We start from the raw sequence: 21,854 nt of genomic DNA, 5'->3' as shown, positions 1-21,854 counted from the left end.
TCAATGGTGGACGTCCGGTCGGACTTCCGCGACGTCCTACCGGGACGTCCGCCGGTGGAGATGCTCTAAATTCTCATGCTGCCCAAGGAAAGTGTCATCTTCCTTGGGACGGAGGGAGTATTAGAGTTAATTAAGTGTCTCTTATAAAGTGTTCCCTTATTTCATTTAAATTATTAATTTATTTACACTAATTACTCAATTCTTAATTTACGACCCAAAAAGAAAAATGTGCAAGTAGCATGGGACGGAGGGAGTACAATAATTGTATTGTTTACAAGATAAAGAAGATTAAGTAGATCAATTACTTTATTATATGAAGTAGTGGAAATGAATTCTAAGTTTTAATGAAACAAAAATTAGAAACAAATTAATGTCAAATTTTCTTTGGCCCGATTAGCCCGGCGGGTAGTCTCGAAATCAAAAGGATTAGGGTTAGGATTGAAAAATTATAACCGGAAAAGTCCACGTCAATAACTTGACAATCCGAACAAATTGGCCTGAATCTGAGAAAGTTGGCCCGATTGAAATCCCTACAAATCTTGTTTTCAAACATTTGTTATACTTATATTTTGTTAATTTTTTTCATAATTTCATTTTTTTATAAAATCAAAACAACTTGAAAATAAATGAATTAGTTGAAACACAAAACTATGCAATAAAAGTATGCCCGAAGCCAGGATGGCGTGTATACGACAATTCCAATCTTAAAATCAGTATATTTAAAACAAAAGTATTGATATAGTTTAACAACCGTTTAAATGTATAGTTAGAGAATGTGAATTTAATTAATTATAAGAATGATTTAATTTATTATAAAAGTTTTTTAGTTCACTATATAATTTTAGAATATAGAGTGAATTAAATATTTCATGGAGTAAATACTTAACTGTAAATTATAGTGAATTAAATTGCTTTTATAATGAACTAAAATCGTTGTTATAGTAAATTAAATTTGTGTGATCTTTAATTATACATTTAAGAGTAGTTATACATTAAACATCTTATTTAAAAATCATGTAAAAATCAAAATCGTAACAAGTTTGTATATGTCAAACCAACTGACTCAGTAATGAAAGTTGAAGATGATGGTTAGTGTATGAAGCAATTTTTGAGAATTTAAAAGCGTATATTGCAAGAAAGAAACCCTGCAAAAGCAAATAAATACTAATCCCTGCGTCTTACAAGAATAGGCACTCTTTTTTTTTTTTTTGTCAATTCCATAAGAATGTTCACTTTCTAATTTTGGAAATTATTTTCTCTCTAATGAGGTGAGACTCATTCTCCACTAACAATACTTTAATTAAAAAAAAATTCTACCTCTCTCTTACGTTGCCAATATGCATTAAAATTTGTGTCAAACCAAAAGTGCATATCCGTGTGGGATGGAGGGAGAGTATAATATATTACGCCATTTGGCGATAAATAGGAAATTTAAAAGTGGGGTTCATTGATTAACTCATTTACGACGAGATATCGTCATACTGGCTTGAGGCAAACTGACTTGATGCGGGTTGAACAACGACAAAAAATCAGAGGTAAAGTGGTGGCGAGTTGAGCACATACTAAGCTATCTAAGAGAACTCCGAACTTAATATTGAAAGCCTTAATATAGAGTCTCCTAAAGCATGGAGAGAACCCTTTCTTCATTTTCATTTCTTCTATTTATAGTGCGGCTCCACTTCAATCCCTAGGGTTGATCTTCTCTGGTTTGACATATGTGGCATCCAAAAAAGCTTTCTATTCGAAGCCCGTCCTTCCTCTTGGCTGACCTCTTACTTGTGTCTCCTTCTAGTCAGTTTGGGCCACTTTTCTCCATTTTTGCATGTTTTCCTCTCGACACCTCTTAGAATATAGATCTCCATTTTCCCATGTTTTCCTCTCGACACCTCTTCGTCATCATTTCCTCTCTTTTCCTGCAAACTTAGCAACTTTTTGGTGCATAATACCCGTGAAAGCCGGTCAAACTGACCAGTAACCAATACACTAAATATGATTAATCAATTACCAAAAGTAGTAAAAAATAGGTTTGACAATTATAGTCGGACGAATAGAAAATGAAACTAGTGACAAGTACTTACGGATGAAGGAAGTAATCATTTTCACACCTCTCAAATATTCTTTCTCGGTTTTCCTTTATTCATTTAAAATGAATTCGGGTGTCAGAGGCCACTCAATCCGAATACGGAGACGAATATTGTCACATATGCTCGTACTCTGGGCTAGGATCCAAGATTACAGTACTTGGAACATGGCGCAAATGCAAATGGCACACAAATAGGCACACCAGATACTCACGGGTGCGGAATACATGTAGATGGCTACAAACCTTAAATGTGGTTCTATCACATCCGATGCAACCATCTACTCCAAAAGTTGGATCTGCTTCGAAAGCGGCTAGGATGGGCAAGGACAAAGTTCGATTCAAAGAACGAAAAATGTACAATCAAAAGGAGATGAATGTGCTTACGATGTACTCATGTTTCTGATGATCTGATGATAGAGAATCAACATATATGATCTGAGTATTTTGAGAGAAAATTGCTTCCATTTACAATGCAAAAAAAAAAAAGGAGACCATCTTCAGAAACATTGGGCTCATGTCCAGACAACGTTGCCAAAATTATGAAGAATAGTCGATAATCTACAAAAGAATTGGTCGAGTGGTTCAAGTTAGGGACGATATTTGTAGCATGGCTCACACGATGTTCTACAAGGACACAAAGACTTTTGCACCTGACCATAGTTTAAATATAAAAGTGAGGTGTTTTTAAAAAGACAATAGGAAAGGTCTAAAAATTTGAAAATTCGTTTACAATAATAAAAATCATTTAGTAGGAAATGTTGAAAGAAATTTATCGATCATAAGTACACTGGTTTTACTGAAAATGATTGTACTGTGACTGAAAAAAGCGGACATGCCTGTCCAAGATGCCAACAATAAAGTCAAGATGCTAACACAACATAGCTCCACAATTTCCATATCAAATTAATTTTCTCGACTCCCCACACTACAAAAATTCAAAATCATGAAATATCAACGTACCCCACTTTTTAAAATTAGTGCAACTTATAAATTGAAATTTTTTTTTTTTTCCCAATCTACTCCCTAAAATAATGTTTTATTTTGGCTATTTTGAGATGTGTAATTTAAAGTCTCATTTATTTTTATTTTTTTCATTTTAATTAAGGGATCCACCATTTACTTAATTTATATTCATATTTTATTATAAAATTAAAATTGTGCTAAGTCAAAATGAGATTATGCACCACGGAAGAAGGGATCATGAAAAAAGGAAAAAGTGAGACGAAAATTAAAGACGGATGATGCCAATATAGCTCAAGAAAAAGGCAGTTTGGGAGGAAGATATTTGAGGGGAAAATAGTGTTGTTTCTTTTATGCGAAGCAAGGGAGAGAGAAAGGAAAAATTATAAAGAAAACAAGTAAAGCTGTAGTAAGAGGTCGCTTTCAAAAAGGGAGGGGTTGTGGTGCCATTTTGGAGGGATCTATATTCTAATCTAACCCTTCACACACAAACACGCACACAAATTAAAAAATTAGGGTTCTAACCTAATTCAGTAAAAGAAAATGAAAAAGGAAAAGGGGGAAAATCTTGGAAACCACCCAATGGTATGGGACAGAGTGGAATTGAGTGGGAAATTTTGAAACAAGTAGCCATGAATGAATTGTAATAATAATAAAAATATGATCTTTTCATTTTATTTTATGTTGGTTAAGTTGGTATATGTGTTTTGTGTAGACTGTACAAAAACAGCAGTGTTAATATCACAGAGATCTTTAATCTCCTTTCAGACCCAAACACTGCCACCCTCTTCCCTGCCATCCAGCCCTCTTATAGCATAGAGAGAGAGAAAGAAAGAAAAGAAAGTTTTGATTTTTCTCAGATTTCTTGAATTGTATCAAAAGGTTTGAAGATGGGTTAGAGGCTTTGGTGGTGATGGAATTGCTCAAGATTGCAAAAGCTGAGAGGAAAAACACAAGGGTCTGAGTCTGGATCCTCAGAGGAATCATCACCTTCATCTTTCTCCAAATCCAAATCCAAATCAAGAACAGCAACAACATCACAATTATGTAGCGGAGCACTCCTCCAATGTGCAATTTCACCAGCTTTTCCACCAGAACCAGCTCCTCTACGGCGGCGCCGCCCGACTAGACTCCAATCCCCCGCCGCCGCAGCAGCCCAGGAAGAGGGCGCCGCCGCCGGAGGAGGAGGAGCATGCGAGATTGCGGGGGAAGGTGGGGGAGAGCAGCAGCCGCCAGCAGCAGAGGGTGTTAGGGGAGGTGGTGGAGGTGCAGGGCGGCCACATTGTCCGCGCCACCGGCCGGAAAGACCGCCACAGCAAAGTCTGCACGGCGAAGGGACCCAGAGACCGGCGAGTCCGCCTCGCCGCCCACACGGCCATCCAATTCTACGACGTCCAAGACCGCCTCGGCTACGACCGCCCCAGCAAAGCGGTGGATTGGCTCATCAAGAAGGCTAAATCCTCCATCGACGAGCTCGACCACCTCCCCTCCTGGCACCCCACCGCCGCCGCCGCCCCCTCCCAAGACTCCGACTTTAAGCAAAACCACCCCAATTCCACCGCTCCCAGCTCCTCCACCAAACCGCCCACCTCCCAAAATCAAGTCTCCAGCTTCCTCCCTCCGTCCCTAGACTCCGACGCCATCGCCGACACCATCAAGTCCTTTTTCCCGGTCGCCGTCGAGCCCAGCCACACCCAAGACCTCCGTCTCTCGCTGCAATCACTCCAAGATCCAATCTTGCACCACACCCAGGCGCCGCCGCCGCGCCAGATCCTGCTTAGCGGCACCCCATTGGGATTCGACGGCGGCAATTGGGTCGACCAGGCGGCGGATCTCAGCCGGCTCCAGCGATTCGCCGACGCTGGATACTTCTTCAACCCGCCGCCGCCGCTGCCTCAGCAGCTGCTCGGCCACAACCACCAAATGGTTTCAGTTTCACAGAGGGGACCCCTTCAGTCCAGTAACACGCCTTCAATCCGTGCTTGGATCGACCCAACCGTCGACCACCACCCGCCTTTCTTCTCCGGCTACGGCGGATTCCACATCCCTGCACGGATTCAAGGTGAAGAAGAGGAGCACGACGGCTACTCCGACAAGCCGTCCTCTGCCTCCTCCGATTCCCGCCATTGACCTCTCTCACTACTCACCTTCACCACACCAAAACCCCCAAGTGACTTCTCTCACTCTCTCATTTCTGTTGATTAAAAAAAAACTCAATTTCAATGTAAAATTAAATGGCATTTGATAATTGATATGTGTAGGTGATGGTGGAGGGAGTTTGAGGAGGGCTCGATGGCGAGGCAACCGCGGCCGTGAGACGAAGAACGAGCCAGGTTTCTCGTTGTTTCCGGTTCGCTACTACTTGAATTATTACTATTGTGTGTGTTGTTTTTATGTACCATGCCTGAATGAGCCACCTGAGCTCCTCACCAGATTGTTTTGCTTTGTTTTGTTTTGTTCTCCCTTTGCTTTGTGTTGATGGATTGACTGACTCTACCTTGTTTAGTTTAATCCCTTTCTCTGTTGTTATGTGATTCAAGATGTTTGTTTAATGATGTTTGCACATTGTTAGTTAGATAGTGTGTATTAGAGAGCTCGGGTAGAGTAGTAGGGATCGGTTTTGGTGTGTGGAGTGCATCGAGCACTATGCACATGACGTGTACTGATGAAGCGAAACCCAAGCCGATATTCGAAAGGGAAGGAGGAGGAGGAGAAATAGCCTTTGGATCTACCAAAAATTGGGCATCATCAATTTTGATGTTGGTCCCCTCTCCTCTCCTACAAAATGCCTCTGCTTCTTAACAATTCCCAGTCTAGCTGGAAAATATTCTTCTACATAACCCACAGATGCAATAAAAGGAAATACACCACCAAAACATTTAATCCAAGATGTTGACAACTGCTTCACGGTTGTTGTTGCTTATTTATGGCTCAACCTCAACCATTTCTACCTTTTTACCACCATATTTTTCAAACACTTCTCCCTGAATCAATTTCAAAACTACAATCTAGGGTAATTCCATTTGAAATACTTCCAAGCCAACAACTAAAAGACAAAAGATACATTGATTCATAGTAGTAGGTTTTGTTTATTGTTAAGATAGTGAGAAAATGAGTTCATTATATATTTAAACTTTCGTTTTCAGATTAAGTAGAGATTGTGATCTTTCTGTAGAATAGATACAAAGTATACCAACAAACTGCATAAATCCAAGCAACAGTAGATTCAAATATTATACAAAAAAGCAATATTTCATCATATTATTAGCTTCCCTCATGCCTCCTCTTGGGAGACTTTGGACGACTTTCTCGCATGAGGCAGGGCCACCTTAACGTCACCTGTCTTCTGTTTTGTCTCGGCTTTCTTGATAGGGGAAGGGCTCGTCTGGCACGGCTTCTCCCATGGCCGGACAGCCACCCATCTCTCCTTCCAGCTCCAACCCCAGCTCTCTTTGCTCAGATCATAGTAAGACTGCCCGAAATACTGATTCGTATTCGCCCTCCACTGCCAAAAATCAAACCCAATGAATAAACAGAAAGGACTTAAAGAGCTGAAAATATCTATCCACATGCCTGGTGGGAGAAAGCATAAGCCATCGTTCGTTCTCGTTTAGCTGATGCTGCCTCTCTCTGCTGTATTCTGTTGAGGATATCGTCCATGGTTTCTGGGCCGCTGCTCCATTCCACCTGCGTAATCAACCAAACGAAACCGAACTAAACATCTCTCACAGTTTCACATTCAATATCTTTAGAAACATAGGGATCTTTGTTTAGTCAGATACCTCTAGTTCATGGAGCTTAGCATCTAGTTTGAGCTGGTTATCGAGCTTTTTCTGACGCGCCCGGCTCTCAACCACCATGCCAAGCCATCGAGCTCGGATCTCCCCCTGAATCCTGCTCCAGAAATGGATGTGATTCAGAGCAGAAATTGTTTGATTCCCAATACAAAAAGTGCCTCGTACAACTCCCTTGAATCTATCAACGCCTTTTAGGCCACGCAGTGCCTTCCTCGCCTACACAAAAACCAGATTCAACCATGAAAATTTCCATCTCGGTGAACAAGATTCTAACTCTAACCTTGTACGCTCGAAAAGCAGTCTGAATTCGTGTAGCTGCAGAGTCTCGTGTTAGCTCCCGGAAGTTGCCTTTCTTCTTCCACGAATCGCCACTAGTGAGAATGCTGCCTTCCCTGATGGAGTGCTTGCTTCTCCTCCCATTTAACTTCAAAACCAGATTTTGCATGATTATTACCAAAGATTTATGTTCAAAGATTTGGTTAATTTAGTCTACCTTTGGCCTGTTTAGGCTAAATATGTTCTTGAAGCAACCCATCTCTGCTGCAGTTTAAGGATTCAATCAAAATGAATGTTATATAGTGGAAAGTGTAATTACTAGAAAATATTAGTAGTATCTAAATAATTAAGCCCCAGAAACCAATCAAGACTCATTTTTTCAGTGCCCAATAAATGCAAGTAGAGAAACAAAAGATTTGAGAGAGACCAAATTGGAAGAGCTTTTATTTTGGTAAATGAAATCAGCAACATAAATATGCAGTGAGAAAAGGGCCCATTATCACAATTGATAGTACCAATATACATAGGCTGCAATATATAGTCACAATTAATTCAGAGGAAAATGGGAAAAAAAATTGATTACCTGATAAAGCTAGGGAAGAGAATAATGCATGAACCTTCAAATCTGAGATTTGTGAATAAGCAATTGACAAAGCAACAGAAGAGAAGGTGAGGTGGTGGGAGTGTGATATTTGATCAAACCATCAAACACAAGATGGGATTCAACTATCAATCTCCAACTCATCATAACTTTATAATTAAGCTAATTCTTTCTTTCGGTTTAAATTCCCCAAGAATAGTGATCGTGTAACTATAAATGAAATCAATTTGGCTAAATAAAAAATGATAAATAAAAAATAAAACTAATAGGAATTTAATAATGGTCCCAGCGGGGCTCGAAGCCGCGACCTTCGGCTCATAAGACCAACGCTCTAACCAACTGAGCTACGGGACCTTTTCCACCCATCATAATTCACATAGTAAAGACTATATTTAAGAAATAGTTTATTAAGATATGACTTTAGAAATTTTATATTAGTCCAACATTAGCCTTATGCAATTATAACACTCCCAATATCTTTATGGATATAGAAACACATATTCTATGAGATTAGGGATGAAGGGACAAATCGGTGAGGATAGGGTCATTATTATCGAGTTAACCTGATTATAATCCAATCCAATAAAGTTTAATTCGAATGTGATCTGTTAAGGAAATTATCAACTCGAACATAAGAGCATCCACAATGAATGCCCGATCTCACGCCCGATCACCCGAGATCGGGCTCGGGCGTCCTCGGGCATCCACTGCAGGCACCCGAGATCGGAATGACCGAAAGATCGGTCATCCCGATCTCGCGCCCGATCCATCGGGTGCTTGATCGGGCATCCATTGCAGCCCAGCGCCCGAGCCCGATATCTTCGGTTTTTGCGTTTTTAATTTATTTTTTATTTTTTAAGTTCTTTAAACCCTATTTAAACCACTATAAATGTCCAATCCTCATTCATTTTTCACACACCAATACTCTCTCTACTCTACTCACTTTCTCTTCTCTTTTCTCATTTTCACACTTTCAAGAATGGATCCGAGTCAATTCCTAAACCCCTATAGTGTCGAGACGATATGCTGATGTTTGGCGGCGGAGGCGGTGACATTTGTGTTGTTTAATATAGTAATATATTTGTATTTTAGTAATGTAGTTTTTTTTAATTAAGTAATGTAGTTTTTTTTAGCGTTTGTGGTGTTTAATATAATATATTTTGGTATTTTAGTAATTAAAACCAAAATTAAAAAATAATAATATTAAAAATTAAAAGCAAATAGAGTTTAATTGATAGGGCACCACTAGGGCTCTACCATTGCAGAAAGAAGGGGCATGCTGATGTGGCAACCACTGGGGCATCCATTGTGTATGCTCTAAACCCGACTGGATACCTTCAAACTTGAATAAGACCCAATACTCGACATGAACCCGTTAACGACACGGTATAATACGTGTTGACACGCCACGATAGCAACGCTAAGCTGATTCTACATAATTAAAACCATATATATTACAAGATCATACATAATTTACCTATTAAAAATCTAATAGTACACGATTAAATGTAATTTTTTAACCTAATTCACATGATAAAAACTCAATCTACATGAACATAGAGAATAAAATTAAAGTATAATACTCCCAATGCGACTAGAGTGAACCAAACTCATTAATTTTGTGCGTATTCGTGTTGGATTTTCGTGTCGTGTCGAAAATTGTTAATCCTATATGGGATTAGTGTAACATTTTACTCCCTCCATCATTATGTAATAGAGACATGTCTTTTGGCATGATATATAAGAAAATTGTGTATTTGTGTTGAATGAATTAAATTAAGAGACAATAATGTAAAGAAAATAATACGGTAAAAAGATTAGTTGTTTTTAAAAAAATATATAATAAAATGACTCCATAGTCAAGAAAAAATACTAACTCTAACTATACATATATGTAATTTACACATGAATAATGGTGGTGAATTGAACAAATTGATATAGTTAGGTGGGTTTATGAGTATAATTTAGTAGTAATAGTAATATTTTTTTTATCTCCATCATGAACTATAGTCTATATAGTAAATGTGAAAAATATGGATGGCGTCATGGTGGGCCCACCGTCCTTGCAGTGTTGATAGGGGTTTGTTAGAGAGTTAGGGCAAAAGTGGACCCAATCTTGAAAGCCAAATCCATTACCATAACATTTGAAAGATTTTATTTTCATAGGAATTAATCTTTTCTCACCCCCTCTTTTAATTTTTCGTTTTGCCTTTCGGTTTTGTCTGTGTTAGTTGGATCAAACCTTTCCATTTCTGGCTTTTAAATGTTTTTTTCGAACAAATTCGATTTCCTGTGGTCCATACAATATTTCCAAAGATTTCAGAATTTAATACACAAATTCTATTTGCTATTTTTATTCGGTTCACACCTTCAATTCATTACATATCAAATTCGGCTGCCTCCCAATTTTTTAATTATGGTACTAAATCTTCTTCACTTCATATGATCTTTTAAATTATTTATAGACATATATATCACTTTGGAACAATAATGGTAATATACTTCACACAAAATTTCAAACTAGCAACAGCTGTGCGTAATGTTTACTATACTACTTATAATTTTTTTTAAAAAAAACTTGGGATTTTACAGTAGTAGATTTTAAAATGTAGTAGAATCTATTAAAATGAGTAAATGACTTATACATATAAAAATAATTGTAGTGTTGCAGTGCCAAATTGAGCTATAATCCCAATTTAGTGGACCACGGTATACCTATATTAGGTGAATATTTTTTGGTTTTATTGTTGAACAATTTTCTTTTCGAATTGCTAATATAGTAGTAGCCCAGTTTTAATCAAAATTCTGTCTTATCTGTTTTATATTTGATCTTATTTCATTATGCATTTAAAAAAAAAAAATGTAAATGTAGGATTCCAATTTTTTGAAAAATGCCTGAAGCCATATGTATCGGGTTTGAGTTTTCTTTAAATATATGTTCATTCATTTATTTATAAAAAAAAGCATTTGACATAAATACATGGACAAGGACAGAAATTATATCCTTAAAAGCTACAAACAAGCCCTTTGTCTTACTCCACACACATTTTTCTCGTTTGGGAAAATCCCATTTTTACTGTCACACAATTCAAAACTCCTATAAATAAAGTGTTGAAAAGTTAAAAAATATTTAAATAAATAAAAAGAGAGAGATCCGGTCAGGAAGGGAAAGAGGAGTGGAGCGAGGATTTGGGCGATAAATTTGATTGAGATAGAGAGACACAACATTGTCTTAGATTTGCATTTTAAAGTTTGAATTTTGAGCAAGAAAAATAATTATAAAAAAAAAAAAGTTTTAAAGGTAATTTTAGTTTTCCTTATGTTTCGGTTATGTGAAATAAGTGATCTGATCTGACAGCTTTGAGCAAAAATCTCACTTACTTATTTCTGAGTTGTGTGTGGAGATATATAAATGAAGAAATAATAAAGTTGCAATCTTTGTTGAAATTATGCGAGGGGTGTGTTTCTATATGAGAAAAAGTTGTGCAATCTTGACCTCATGAGTGCGGAGATTTTGTGTAATCTAAAGGATGGAAATCTTGGTTGTTTAAATTCTTTCCAATTAGGCCTCAGATTTTATGTTTTACAGATTTCGGGTATCTCAAGAATTTGATAGGGGATATGGAGGATGACTTGCCAATTATGATCATCACTACTCCTTTAAATCCCAAGATTTATTCTTGATTTTCATGGATACAAGGGAGGATGGCTCAAGAGGAAAATGCTTTTGGGTGCACCTATAGTGGCAGCAGTGGAGGAGGAGGCGGCCGGGGTGGCGGTAGTGGTAGTGGTGGTGGTGAGAGTAATTGTAGGTTTAAAAAGAGTAAGCCCAAAAAAGTGCCTCAGAGAGGATTAGGTGTGGCTCAGCTTGAAAAGATTAGAATTGAGGAAGAGCAAAAGAAAGTGATTGCTAATTCTTCTTCACTTAGTGATGGAGCTTTTTTTGGGGTTGAGAAATTTACAAGGCCAAATCTTGCACCTTTTCACAACTCACCACCACCTCCATCACCAAATTCAATGTTTAGGCACACCCAATCTGCCCCCAACATTGAGATTCTTCAAGATAGTTGCTCTGTCTCAAATGGGGAGATTGGTTTAAGGCCTATGTTGTGGCCTGGTGACTACAACCATCATCATCATCCTTTTGTGGCCTATGAGGCCCCCGCTTCCGCGGTTTTGCATCAGAGATCACACCATTTTCAGCCACCATCTTCTTCAATGGTTAGTAAAGTTACCATACATGATGTATTGTTGTTGAATGTGTGTGTGTTTATGGTTTTTTTTTTGTGGTTATGAATTATTGCAGGTGAATTCCATTTCACCATCATCAGTTCTAACTTGTCATTTGGAGCCCCCTTCAAGCCAAAGTTCACTTCCTAGCAACTATGCACCTCAATGGGAAGAGGATGGCAAGGTATTAGTACTATTAATTTTGGTTCAAGAAAATGATGTTTGGATTTTGAGTTACATTGTTTCCAATTCATAATGTTTGTAGATGGTTGGAATGAAGAGGTCTTACCCCTTGTCTCTACAAAGCCCCCCGCCTCCTTGTTTGCCTGCGCCACAGCACGACTTAGTCTTACATAGTAGCGGTTACACACAACCAAGAAAGAAATGCATCATAAGGTTCATAAATCATACTAATATTAATTAGTCCTTTTTTATGTTGTCAAAACTCGTCCTAATTCTTGATTTATCGTCTCAGAGGAAGCGACTGGAGTAGGCCAATTGAAGTGGTCGGAGATGGTGAGGCCCTAAACGGGGATTTCCTAACGTTGGCTCCTCCGTCCTCCTCCCATCCCAGCCAGGTGCGATCAACGATCAATCTCAACTCATCGTCTCATTTACTAGTTGTTCTTGCCTTTTGGTAGAGTCTTTTTAACTCATGGTTTTCGTGTTTTTCGCAGCCTGAGTCGAGTGGATCGGTGAAAGAGTCGTTTAACTTCTTCCCGGTTAAGCTGTTTGAGAGCAATGGAGAAGAAGAGGGTGGTGATCATCATACAGTTGATCTCAATCTTAAGCTATAGAAGAAGGTTGGACAGCAATTCTTGATATTGTGTGTAATATATTTTACTTTACTTTACTATGGAACATATTTTTTTTCGTTGTTAATTCTCTGTATTGTGGTTTTATCAAACACGAAATTTGTCTCTGGTTTTGAATTTGTCTCTGCTTTAATTGTAAAACCAAAATGAAATGAGGAAAAAGGCAAGATGCTTTGCTTGGCCTATTTGTTTTGGTTGCAACCACCTACTATTTGCCTGCCTACTCTTTTCATGCTATATTTTCAGGCTTTTGCTTCACCTGTAGTGTTTCATTTCTAATTTAAAGAAAAATCTTTGGAGACTAGGGAAAAGAAAAATCATAGGAGTAATTGTACTTTATTGGGACTAGCCAGCTTGGTGCACCACCAATTTTCTAAATTTCAATGTTTATTGATACTATTATCTTTTCAAAAACATGTATAAAAACTATTATAAGCAATTTTACGAAAGCATATACTCTTCCCGTCCAAAAAAATTAGTTAGTCCCATTTACGACGGTCACGAATTTTAATAAAAATTTGATAAAATAAGGGAAAAGGAAAATCAGTATGTAAAATAAGAGATATGAAAAAAAAGTGGATAAAGTATCAGAGGAAAACTTTCTAATTTTAAAAATTAAATTATTTTTTGTGGACATCTCAAAATGACAAAATAATACTACTATTTTTCATTAACGGAAGAAAAATTAACAACAAATACCTTGAAATTAAAGGTGTTGCAAATGTCATCATATAGGTAGACAGCCAAGAATTCAATGATCATAAAGTGGGGATTTCGGGATTTTTATTTTTTTTCATTCATTATGTTAATTGTAGAATAATTTATGTGAGCTAAATTATTGGTCAGTGCAAAGTTGAATTTTGTGACTATACATACATAAATGTATAAATAAATAAATAAATAAAATGTAATCTAAATTTCGCAAGAGAATTTGATATGTAAATCCAAAAAGTGTCAGTATCGCGTTTTAGTTTCTAGTTTTATAAGTCGCTTCAAATTGACCACGTTTTAACAAAACAAGAGATTCACAAACCCATCAAAAACCCATCTTCCCTCTCTCTCTCTCTCTCTTTGTCGATCGATCTCGCTCGCGTCGGAGAAACCAACAATGGCATCATCAGCTTCAATCTCTTCCTCTTCATCCACTCTCTTCAAATCGCGAACCTTTCACCTCCACTCCTCGTCTTCCTTCCTTCCCTTCAAATCCAAAAACCCTATTAAAATGCCGTTTCTGATAAAACCCCTGCGAGCAGTGAGAGCAGAATTCGACATGTCCTTTTTCGCAACCGATTTAGGCGCACCGCCGCCAATCGAGGGGTTCGCCGATCTGGACAACAAGGAGGAGCCAGAGTGCCCGCCGGGCCTCCGCCAGTACGAGACCATGGCTATCTTACGCCCTAACATTTCCGAGGACGAGCGCCTCGCCTTCATTAACAAGTACCAACAGGTAACAATTTCTTCTTCCTTCACCTCAAAATGTGTGTATTTCTGCTGCTGCTGCTGCTTGGATATTTTTTAAATTATTGAGAATATTGCGTGCTTGTTGGGATTTTGGAGAGAAATTGAGCATTATTTGTTTGTTTATTATCGTTTAGAATTGATGATCACAAGCTAGTTTTGAAGTAGAAGTAGATGTGGATGGAAAAAATTCATCAACCTAATTAGGGTTTATCAATTACGAGGAATAATATGTTGCACTACATACCTTACGTGAGCATCGTTCTCGTTTGACGTACATTTAGCTTTGTTCGATTTTATATATTTAGTTTGATTCTAATACATTAAAAAATGTTATTGAAATTTTTAATTTCTTAAAATTCATAAAATCAAAGCTTGATTTGTTATTTTATTAGTAATTTATTTGAAATTATAGAGAAATGAGCAAATCAATCTTTGAATTTTGTGAAATTAAAATTTTCAATAATATTTTTTAATGTATTAGAATTAAACTAAATATATAAATCGAAACGAAAAATGTTAAACGTGCGTCAAACGAGAGTGATGCTCACATAAAAATCTCACATAAGGTATGTAGCATATCATTCCTCTATCAATCACACCGTAGATTGTATATTGATGAAATACTACTACTTTGTATGTATTGTGAGGAAGAAGATGGATTGTGGTGTAGGGATTGTGGTGTAGGCAGTGTCCGTGAGTTGGCTAGTGGTAAATTGGTAATGTCCGATGCCAAAGGTCTCGGGTTTCTATTCATTTACCGATAAAAGAAAGATGGATTGTGGTAGGCAGTAATCAAGCCGTGTAAGTTTCAACATATCCAACATTCTTCCAAACTTTAATCCTCCATACTCAGCCATAGATTAGCCCATACTATTTTTATCTATCCGAACTATCGATGGGCAATATGACTCAATGTACAGGATAGAAAATCGAGGTGCAGCTCCCAAAAGTAAACGAAATAGAGAAAATTGTGTGCCAGTGATCAGCAATCAAGTTGAGGCAGCTGAGTGAATTTATCTTAAAATGGGATGAAATAGTGGTTCCACTCCCGCGAGTTGGTCTTGTTGAATGTGCAGATCAAAGCGGAGAATCTGGTAGAAGGGGACTGAATTGCTCTGTGATTTCTCAAGGATATTAGATCAAATTATTTTGTGTATTGGATTCTCACTCTGTTTTCGCGCAGTTGCTCTCTGCCGGTGGCGCTATGCATGTGGAGTTTTTGAACAAAGGGGTGCGCCCACTTGCTTACAGCATCAAGAAGAAAAACAAAGCTGGAGAGACCAACATTTACTTGGACAGTATTCAGATTCTTGTCACTTTCTTCACCAAGCCTGACTCAGTCTCAATTATCGGGGAAACCCTACAAAGAGACGATGATGTTATCCGGTCATCCACTTTCAAGATAAGGAAGAGGAAGTATTAGGGATCAAGTCAAGTATGCTAGGTTTTCATGTGAAAGGCTTCGTTTTTACTCGTTTAGATTTAGCATAGTTGGTGTTTGTCGTGTGAAAGGTTTATTCATTTTGTTCTCGAATCTCCACACCAGTTTGAGTTTGGCTGGATATAGAATTGAATGTTAGAATGTTTAGAAGGTGCAAGTAAACTCAATATTCGTTTTATAGTGATAAACTCAATTGTCTATGCAACTTTTATAAACTCAGTCTATAATTGATTATTGTAAGATTAAAAAAAGTAGAATTTTATAAAATAAATTGCTCGACGTTGTAGTGATAAAATTTGTATATTTATACATCTTTTTTACAAAATATGCACATCAATCTCATTTTGTTACTTCCAATACAAGACCATTTTATCATGGCTTATATTGATTTAGTACTTTCACATTTAAGTTAGTTGATTCTCAAAGAAAGTAAATATGAATGGTTTCAGGTGAAAATAACTAGAGAGAGACCAGAGATTAACAACAGCAAGCGCCTGAGAAACCACAGGCACTAAACTTATTAATAAACAACAATTACTACACATCCACCATAGATGAATTTTAAATAAATGTGTAACATGTCCCCTTGCACATGGATGCAAATTATATGGGAAAAATGGTGGTGGAAGCATCATCATAATCTACGACCACCCGAAGACGAAGTCGAGAACATATACAAGTGCGAGGGAGATTGGATAGAGCATGAACGCTACCAGAGATGTCCACAGTGGGAAAGTGGTGCGGGTGCTCGCAAACACCCCCATCACAATGCACACCAACAGGATCACCAGAACCTCTGACGAGAAGTTCCACTCCAACCCTCTCACGTAAACCAGGGCCAAGAACACCGACAGGCACAGTACGTTATTCATTGTCACTGCTCCATACAACTGGAACAAAACCAACAATCTATCCGTGTCAGGAACAAATCACAGTACGCAGATACATTGATCAGGGTGTCTTTTACCATATACTCCCTCCGTCCCTTAAAAATGAACATTCTTTCCTTTTTGGTCCACCCCTAAAAATAGTAACTTTCCTTTTTAGGAAATCTCTCTCTCTCTCTAACGAGGTGGGACCCATTTTCTACTAACTCACACTTTTCTTTCTATCTCTCCCTTACTTTACCAATTTTGCATTAAAACTTGTGTCATTTCAAATGGTTCTACTTTTAAGGGACGCATGGAGTACTAGTTTTACATAACGGGTGCTGGATATCTTTATCAAGGACATTGATTCTCGAAGCAAACAAGTTGGTACTCCCTCCGTCCCAGGATATTAGAGCCCTTTTCTTTTGGGCACAGGAATTTAGGAGATGTTGTTAAGTGGTGTAAATGGAGTTGGCAGTAAAGTAAATTTTTACCATAAATAGAAATGGCTCAAATATGTTGGGACACCCCAAAGAGGAATAAGGGTCTAATATCTTGGGACTGAGGGAGTATTAGCTTATTGTAAGTATCTATCGCGCATTTATCAAACAAGACCCGCCTCACATAACACATAATGCTGCAGAGAATGAGAACTCAACATACCTCTGAGAATGTCAAAGAGGCAGATCTTAGCTTCTTTCTGCTAGCAAATATAATTGCAGACACTGCCTCACTTGAGTTGGTAGCCAACGGCAGCGCAATAAATGAGATGAAAAAGGTTGGGATGCTTGTGGCTGCAGAAAAACTGTTTACAGCGTCCACCAGAGGGTCGGCAAATGAAGCTGCAATAAGAGTTCCCAGAAGCAACAGAAGTGCAGCTTTGATCGATATCCATCGAGCATTCTCAATGGCCTCACCACTCTCGTCATCTTGGTTTCCCAAAAGAGCATGTTCTCTCCTTGTTTCCTGCCAAAGATGAAAGCATACCATGAGATAACAACAGACTAAATCGGGAATCTAGATTAAATGACACCATACTTCGTGAAAATCGTCTATTGAATTTCTGGCTTCTTGCAGCCATTTCTCAACTCCAGCGACGAACTCGTTGAAATCAATTTTTGAGTCGAGAGAAGTATCAAAATCTTTGAGCACTCTGTCCACTACTTCATTCTCATCAAAAGTTATCTCATTAAAATGGATTCCAATAATTAGAGCCTTTAGCTCTACACGTGATAGGATTCCATCATTGTCATCGTCAATCCTTGTGAAGATCCTACAATACCAGATCATATATCAATCAAGGGGAAGAAGCAAAATGCTAAACCACAAGTGCTGAAAGAGATAGCCAGCACAACATGTGACGATCCCAAACTTACTTCTTCAGTACAACTTTATTAGCTGTTCCATCTGCATTGCATAGCTTTCCCAAAGGACCCGAATCCAAATGCTTTAGGATTCCTGCCATGACATGCTTATGCTTTACATAAGAAAGCTTTCGCTTCTGAATCCAGGGCTGGAATACCTGCAAAACAGGTTAGCTGATTTTCAACAAGCATTCAGTCTAATCATTTAGCAACAGTAACCCTTATAAGTTTCAACAGTTAGTTGCCATGTTATGCAGTTTTCAGCTCACCATTAGCCTCTAAAGGCTCCACAGCATGTGTACAATACAGTGGCTCCCAGAGAACTTAAAATAGTGTTGTTTTGGGATCCAGAGATTAGAAATTCACAATGAACTTTTAGATTGAACTCTGGCAAACATTCTTCAAAATACTGTTATTAATTGAAAATACACCAACTGATCTTTTGCTATGGTTTCAATAACTGTGAGATGTCACAGGAAGCCTATTCATCCCACATTTGGGTTGAAGTAAAATATAGAACATGATGGTTCTGAAATTTAATAAGTTCTTGGAAGTTTCATCAATCAGAATTCGGTTAATCAACTCAATGAAAATAAAGAACAACAATTTTAAAAGTTTTCCCTAGGATTTTGAAGCATGGTCGTGAATCCAGACTAAGCCCTTGCGACAATGACTGCCAAATTGGAAACTAGTATGATATGCTATGAAGATGCAATGAGAAAAATACCTGGTAAAGGCAATAGGAAAGTAGTAGCCCAACAGAAACAATAAGGGCAATCAAAACAACCAAATGCCTTCCGGAGTTAATGTTCAAAACTTGCGGCAGTTGGACAACTACAAAGGGGATAACGGATATAGCCATGATAATCCCTGCGTAGCTTGTCCATATATCCGTGCAAACACCAGATCCTGTATGGACCAATACATCATCGTATGATGCATGTGTTCACGAAATTGCCCACAAATGACACAAATGCTTATATCACAACTTTTGTGTTGATCAGCATATTTTATTTATTGGATTGAAAGTATAGTTCTTTCTCTTTCTAGTTAAAGTACATTCTTCTTATCCTTTGACTTATATTTCACAGTTCAGTTTAAAAAACATGTGTATTTCTTGGTTGAGAAGGTGGGTGGAATGTCCTGACGATGATAGTGGATCCCAAAGTGCCTGAATGGTTCGCAAAAGATAAAATCCCCTGATTGTTTTTTCTTATTAGAAGAAAAGAGACACTTGAGTGTGTGTGTGTGTGTGTGTGTGCATGAACATAATTGTTGATTTCCGGTTGAAGTTTATGGTTTTTCATTTCAGGGCAGGGCATGCACACTACTATAAAATATGGGAGCCACAAAAGAAAGACAAAGAAACAAACCAGTTAAGCTGAAGCCTTTCGTGTCTGTGGAGTCAATGGCCATAGAATTCTCTAAATCGCACTTTCCAACAATTATACAGGTACCCCAAGCTAGAGTAAGAAGCATGACAGTTGAGCCAGCTAGCAATCCCATTCCAACCGATACCTGGCTTTGAGCGACTTCAGGGGTTCCAGAAAGCCCAGAGACTGGATAAGCAACAGTATTATGAGTAGTCAGAAAATACAACCACACTACTCATATATGACTGATCTGTAAAAGTGCAAAGTCTGCATAAAGCTGGTATGCAAACAAAGTTTATCAATCTTAATTAGGATTTGATGATCATTTAATACCAATTTCAGCCTGGCTAAATCTGAGTTCCTGTTCCTCAAACAAAGGGGAAACAAACACATAGAATCACTCAGTACTTGCACACACGTGCTATCTCTTCAGTTATTTTTCCTCAAATAGGTAATACTAGAAGTTGGTACCAGTTCACCCCTCACATGTTCAGTTTTTTCGAAGTCAGTCTTATAGTACTCCATATAATAACTTTCCCTTGTGTTTTCTTGAACAGCTGTCATCCAAATGATTTCATATCCATCAATTTTGAGCGAAAAATTACCCACACATCCAAGCTTCTCCAAAATGCTAAAATAATGTCATATCTGCAGGTGGTGAACCTTTGAATTATTGTATTAGTCTTCGTTGTTGTCTTGATAATTGAATTCAGAGTTATTATTCTTGTTGTGCTACTGAAGATTATTCGTCTACTTCGCTTGCAAAAAATATCTATCACAGCTACATATAATAGAGTACTAAATTAAAGTAAAAAGGTTAAAAAGGATAGGATAATAAGAACACGAGCCCTAGTGGTATGATGTAAACATCCGGAGAAAAAGTAGACACGCAGACAGTGCATAATGTTTTTGTATTTATGTATCATCGTCGATTCAGCATAGAGATGTGATATTTCGAAGTAGATCTGCTCCGATTTTCTTTGCGACAAGTGGCTGCGGTTTTCGCATCAGAGAAAACCGGCCCCGCACCTTGCAGAAGAGGACAGGTCCATAATTTGTGGGCCGGCGAGTCATTAAATTCGAGAAAATAATTTAAATTTTAAATCTATAACGATCACAACGCATGTTGATTACGATTACGATTAGTTCAGTAAAAATCACACTCACCAAACAAAATTTCATGAATCGGCTTTGTAAAATTGAAGCTCGAGTAAAAAAATTGAAGTTACCGAGAATAAGCAGTGCATCTGGAAGCGCTCCGAGAATCGGGAGGAAGAGGCCGCCGACGATTCCAGGTCCGAGCAGCTCGAGCAAGAGCTCACTGCCGGCGGAGAGATAGGTCGCAGCGAGGAACATGAGGTATCCGTAGACGAGAATGAGGAATAAGCTTCCGATCCCGGAGGTGGTGCAGGGCATGAAGCCGTAGGTCTGCTCGCAGGCCTCATCGGCGGCGTAGAGGCGCAGGAACGGGGTGGAGGAGACGCCGTCGGAGATGAGATCCGATGGATCGGAGATGAGGCGAGCATAGGCGCAGCCGCAGAGGAGTAGGAAGGCGAGGGAGGTGGTGAGGATATTCGGTTTAGGCCTGAGCTTGAGAGCAGCAGCCATGGCGGTTCGATCGGAGTGTGTGAGTGTGTTGTGTGTGTGTTGGTAGAGCTGATTAGAATGATGGATAAAGCGTTTTTGCCGTGTTGTTGAATTTAGTATAAAAAGGCGTTTACTTAAAAAAATTTCAAGATTTGGACGCGCGTAAATCATCTAACAAAATTCCACAATTAGTTAATTCAGCTGCCACATGGCATGGGATACCTCTACTTGATACATCTACTAAATCTCAAATTTCAATATTGAGCAACTAAAATAAAATATCTTCCCACCTAAAATATCATTTTGAAGACGAATGTCGATTTCATTGTTGATTTTATTTCAAAATATACACTGCTATTTTTTCCTAAAAATGATGTGCCACCATCCAAACCATTTCATTGCCTTCGGATGTCTTTATCAGTCAATAGAGTAGAGGTTTAGTTCCCAAGCTACCCGGTCAAGTGAAACCCCCTGTCTCCATTGGCGTGTTATCAAAACAGGTGACCATAGGGTCACCCAATTGGGTAATGTGTGCTGTCTTCCATAACCTTCCACTAGATTGGGTGGTTTGTCTGGTGTGGTGTCACTCAGTTGGGTGATATCCTCTGACTTACAATGTCGCCCTCTTCCACTTGATCTCTCCTCTTGTCCTTCTTTTAGGGCTTCTGTCAATCTATGATCCTTGAATCTGGCATTTCTCTCGGCATTGAAATTTGAATGATCAAATTTATATCAATATATATTATCGTAATTGCTAAATTTTATTTGAATATGTAGAGAATTATCCTATTGAAATTATAATCATAATGTATCAAGAGGTTAGCAGCAAAATTTCCAACTGCCGACTCCTTTTTTGAAAACAAAAGAGAACGTATAATTTTACTAAAAAGTAATGAAAATTAAAGGTATAGATAGAATCTAAAAATAGAAAATTAAATTAAACGTGCTGGCAGGCTTTGCCTGCTTTTCTTTTCAAATGGAGTACTAAAATAAAACT

At 38.1% G+C, this 21,854-nt stretch overlaps 5 protein-coding genes and 1 non-coding gene across 6 annotated transcripts; 3 read left to right on the top strand and 3 right to left on the bottom strand.

Annotated features, from left to right (window-relative positions):
* Window positions 1-3,985: 3,985 nt before the first annotated feature.
* LOC125197393 (transcription factor TCP4-like) lies at window positions 3,986-5,595 on the top strand (the record flags this gene model as incomplete). The annotated part of the gene is made up of 2 exons (XM_048096132.1): window positions 3,986-5,213; window positions 5,305-5,595. A coding segment is annotated over one exon (1,188 nt), but the record flags the coding sequence as incomplete, so codon positions are not given.
* A 533-nt stretch (window positions 5,596-6,128) lies between these two features.
* Window positions 6,129-7,806, bottom strand: LOC125197392 (protein IQ-DOMAIN 10-like). Its single transcript, XM_048096131.1, has 6 exons — window positions 7,700-7,806; window positions 7,334-7,380; window positions 7,121-7,264; window positions 6,826-7,056; window positions 6,617-6,730; window positions 6,129-6,548 (listed from the first exon to the last, which is right to left on the bottom strand). The coding sequence occupies exons 2-6, from the start codon at window positions 7,373-7,375 to the stop codon at window positions 6,318-6,320; spliced, it is 762 nt and encodes a 253-aa protein (XP_047952088.1). The 5' UTR covers window positions 7,376-7,380; window positions 7,700-7,806; the 3' UTR covers window positions 6,129-6,317.
* Window positions 7,807-7,997: 191 nt separating this feature from the next.
* TRNAI-UAU lies at window positions 7,998-8,071 on the bottom strand. The gene has a single exon. It is a non-coding gene; the product is annotated as a tRNA-Ile (tRNA).
* Window positions 8,072-11,231: 3,160 nt separating this feature from the next.
* LOC125197391 (protein SPEAR2) lies at window positions 11,232-12,919 on the top strand. Its single transcript, XM_048096130.1, has 5 exons — window positions 11,232-11,938; window positions 12,024-12,131; window positions 12,213-12,343; window positions 12,423-12,525; window positions 12,625-12,919. The coding sequence occupies exons 1-5, from the start codon at window positions 11,423-11,425 to the stop codon at window positions 12,742-12,744; spliced, it is 978 nt and encodes a 325-aa protein (XP_047952087.1). The 5' UTR covers window positions 11,232-11,422; the 3' UTR covers window positions 12,745-12,919.
* Window positions 12,920-13,774: 855 nt separating this feature from the next.
* Window positions 13,775-15,864, top strand: LOC125197394 (30S ribosomal protein S6 alpha, chloroplastic-like). The gene is made up of 2 exons (XM_048096133.1): window positions 13,775-14,209; window positions 15,407-15,864. The coding sequence occupies exons 1-2, from the start codon at window positions 13,871-13,873 to the stop codon at window positions 15,644-15,646; spliced, it is 579 nt and encodes a 192-aa protein (XP_047952090.1). The 5' UTR covers window positions 13,775-13,870; the 3' UTR covers window positions 15,647-15,864.
* A 277-nt stretch (window positions 15,865-16,141) lies between these two features.
* On the bottom strand, window positions 16,142-20,958 carry LOC125197388 (sodium/calcium exchanger NCL-like). Its single transcript, XM_048096127.1, has 7 exons — window positions 20,500-20,958; window positions 19,271-19,456; window positions 18,625-18,806; window positions 17,910-18,055; window positions 17,572-17,806; window positions 17,197-17,499; window positions 16,142-16,554 (listed from the first exon to the last, which is right to left on the bottom strand). The coding sequence occupies exons 1-7, from the start codon at window positions 20,876-20,878 to the stop codon at window positions 16,306-16,308; spliced, it is 1,680 nt and encodes a 559-aa protein (XP_047952084.1). The 5' UTR covers window positions 20,879-20,958; the 3' UTR covers window positions 16,142-16,305.
* Window positions 20,959-21,854: the final 896 nt, after the last annotated feature.

This window comes from Salvia hispanica, chromosome 6 (assembly GCF_023119035.1).
Source record: "Salvia hispanica cultivar TCC Black 2014 chromosome 6, UniMelb_Shisp_WGS_1.0, whole genome shotgun sequence".
Taxonomy (NCBI): Eukaryota; Viridiplantae; Streptophyta; class Magnoliopsida; order Lamiales; family Lamiaceae; genus Salvia; species Salvia hispanica.
This window is presented reverse-complemented; position numbering and strand designations above follow the sequence as displayed.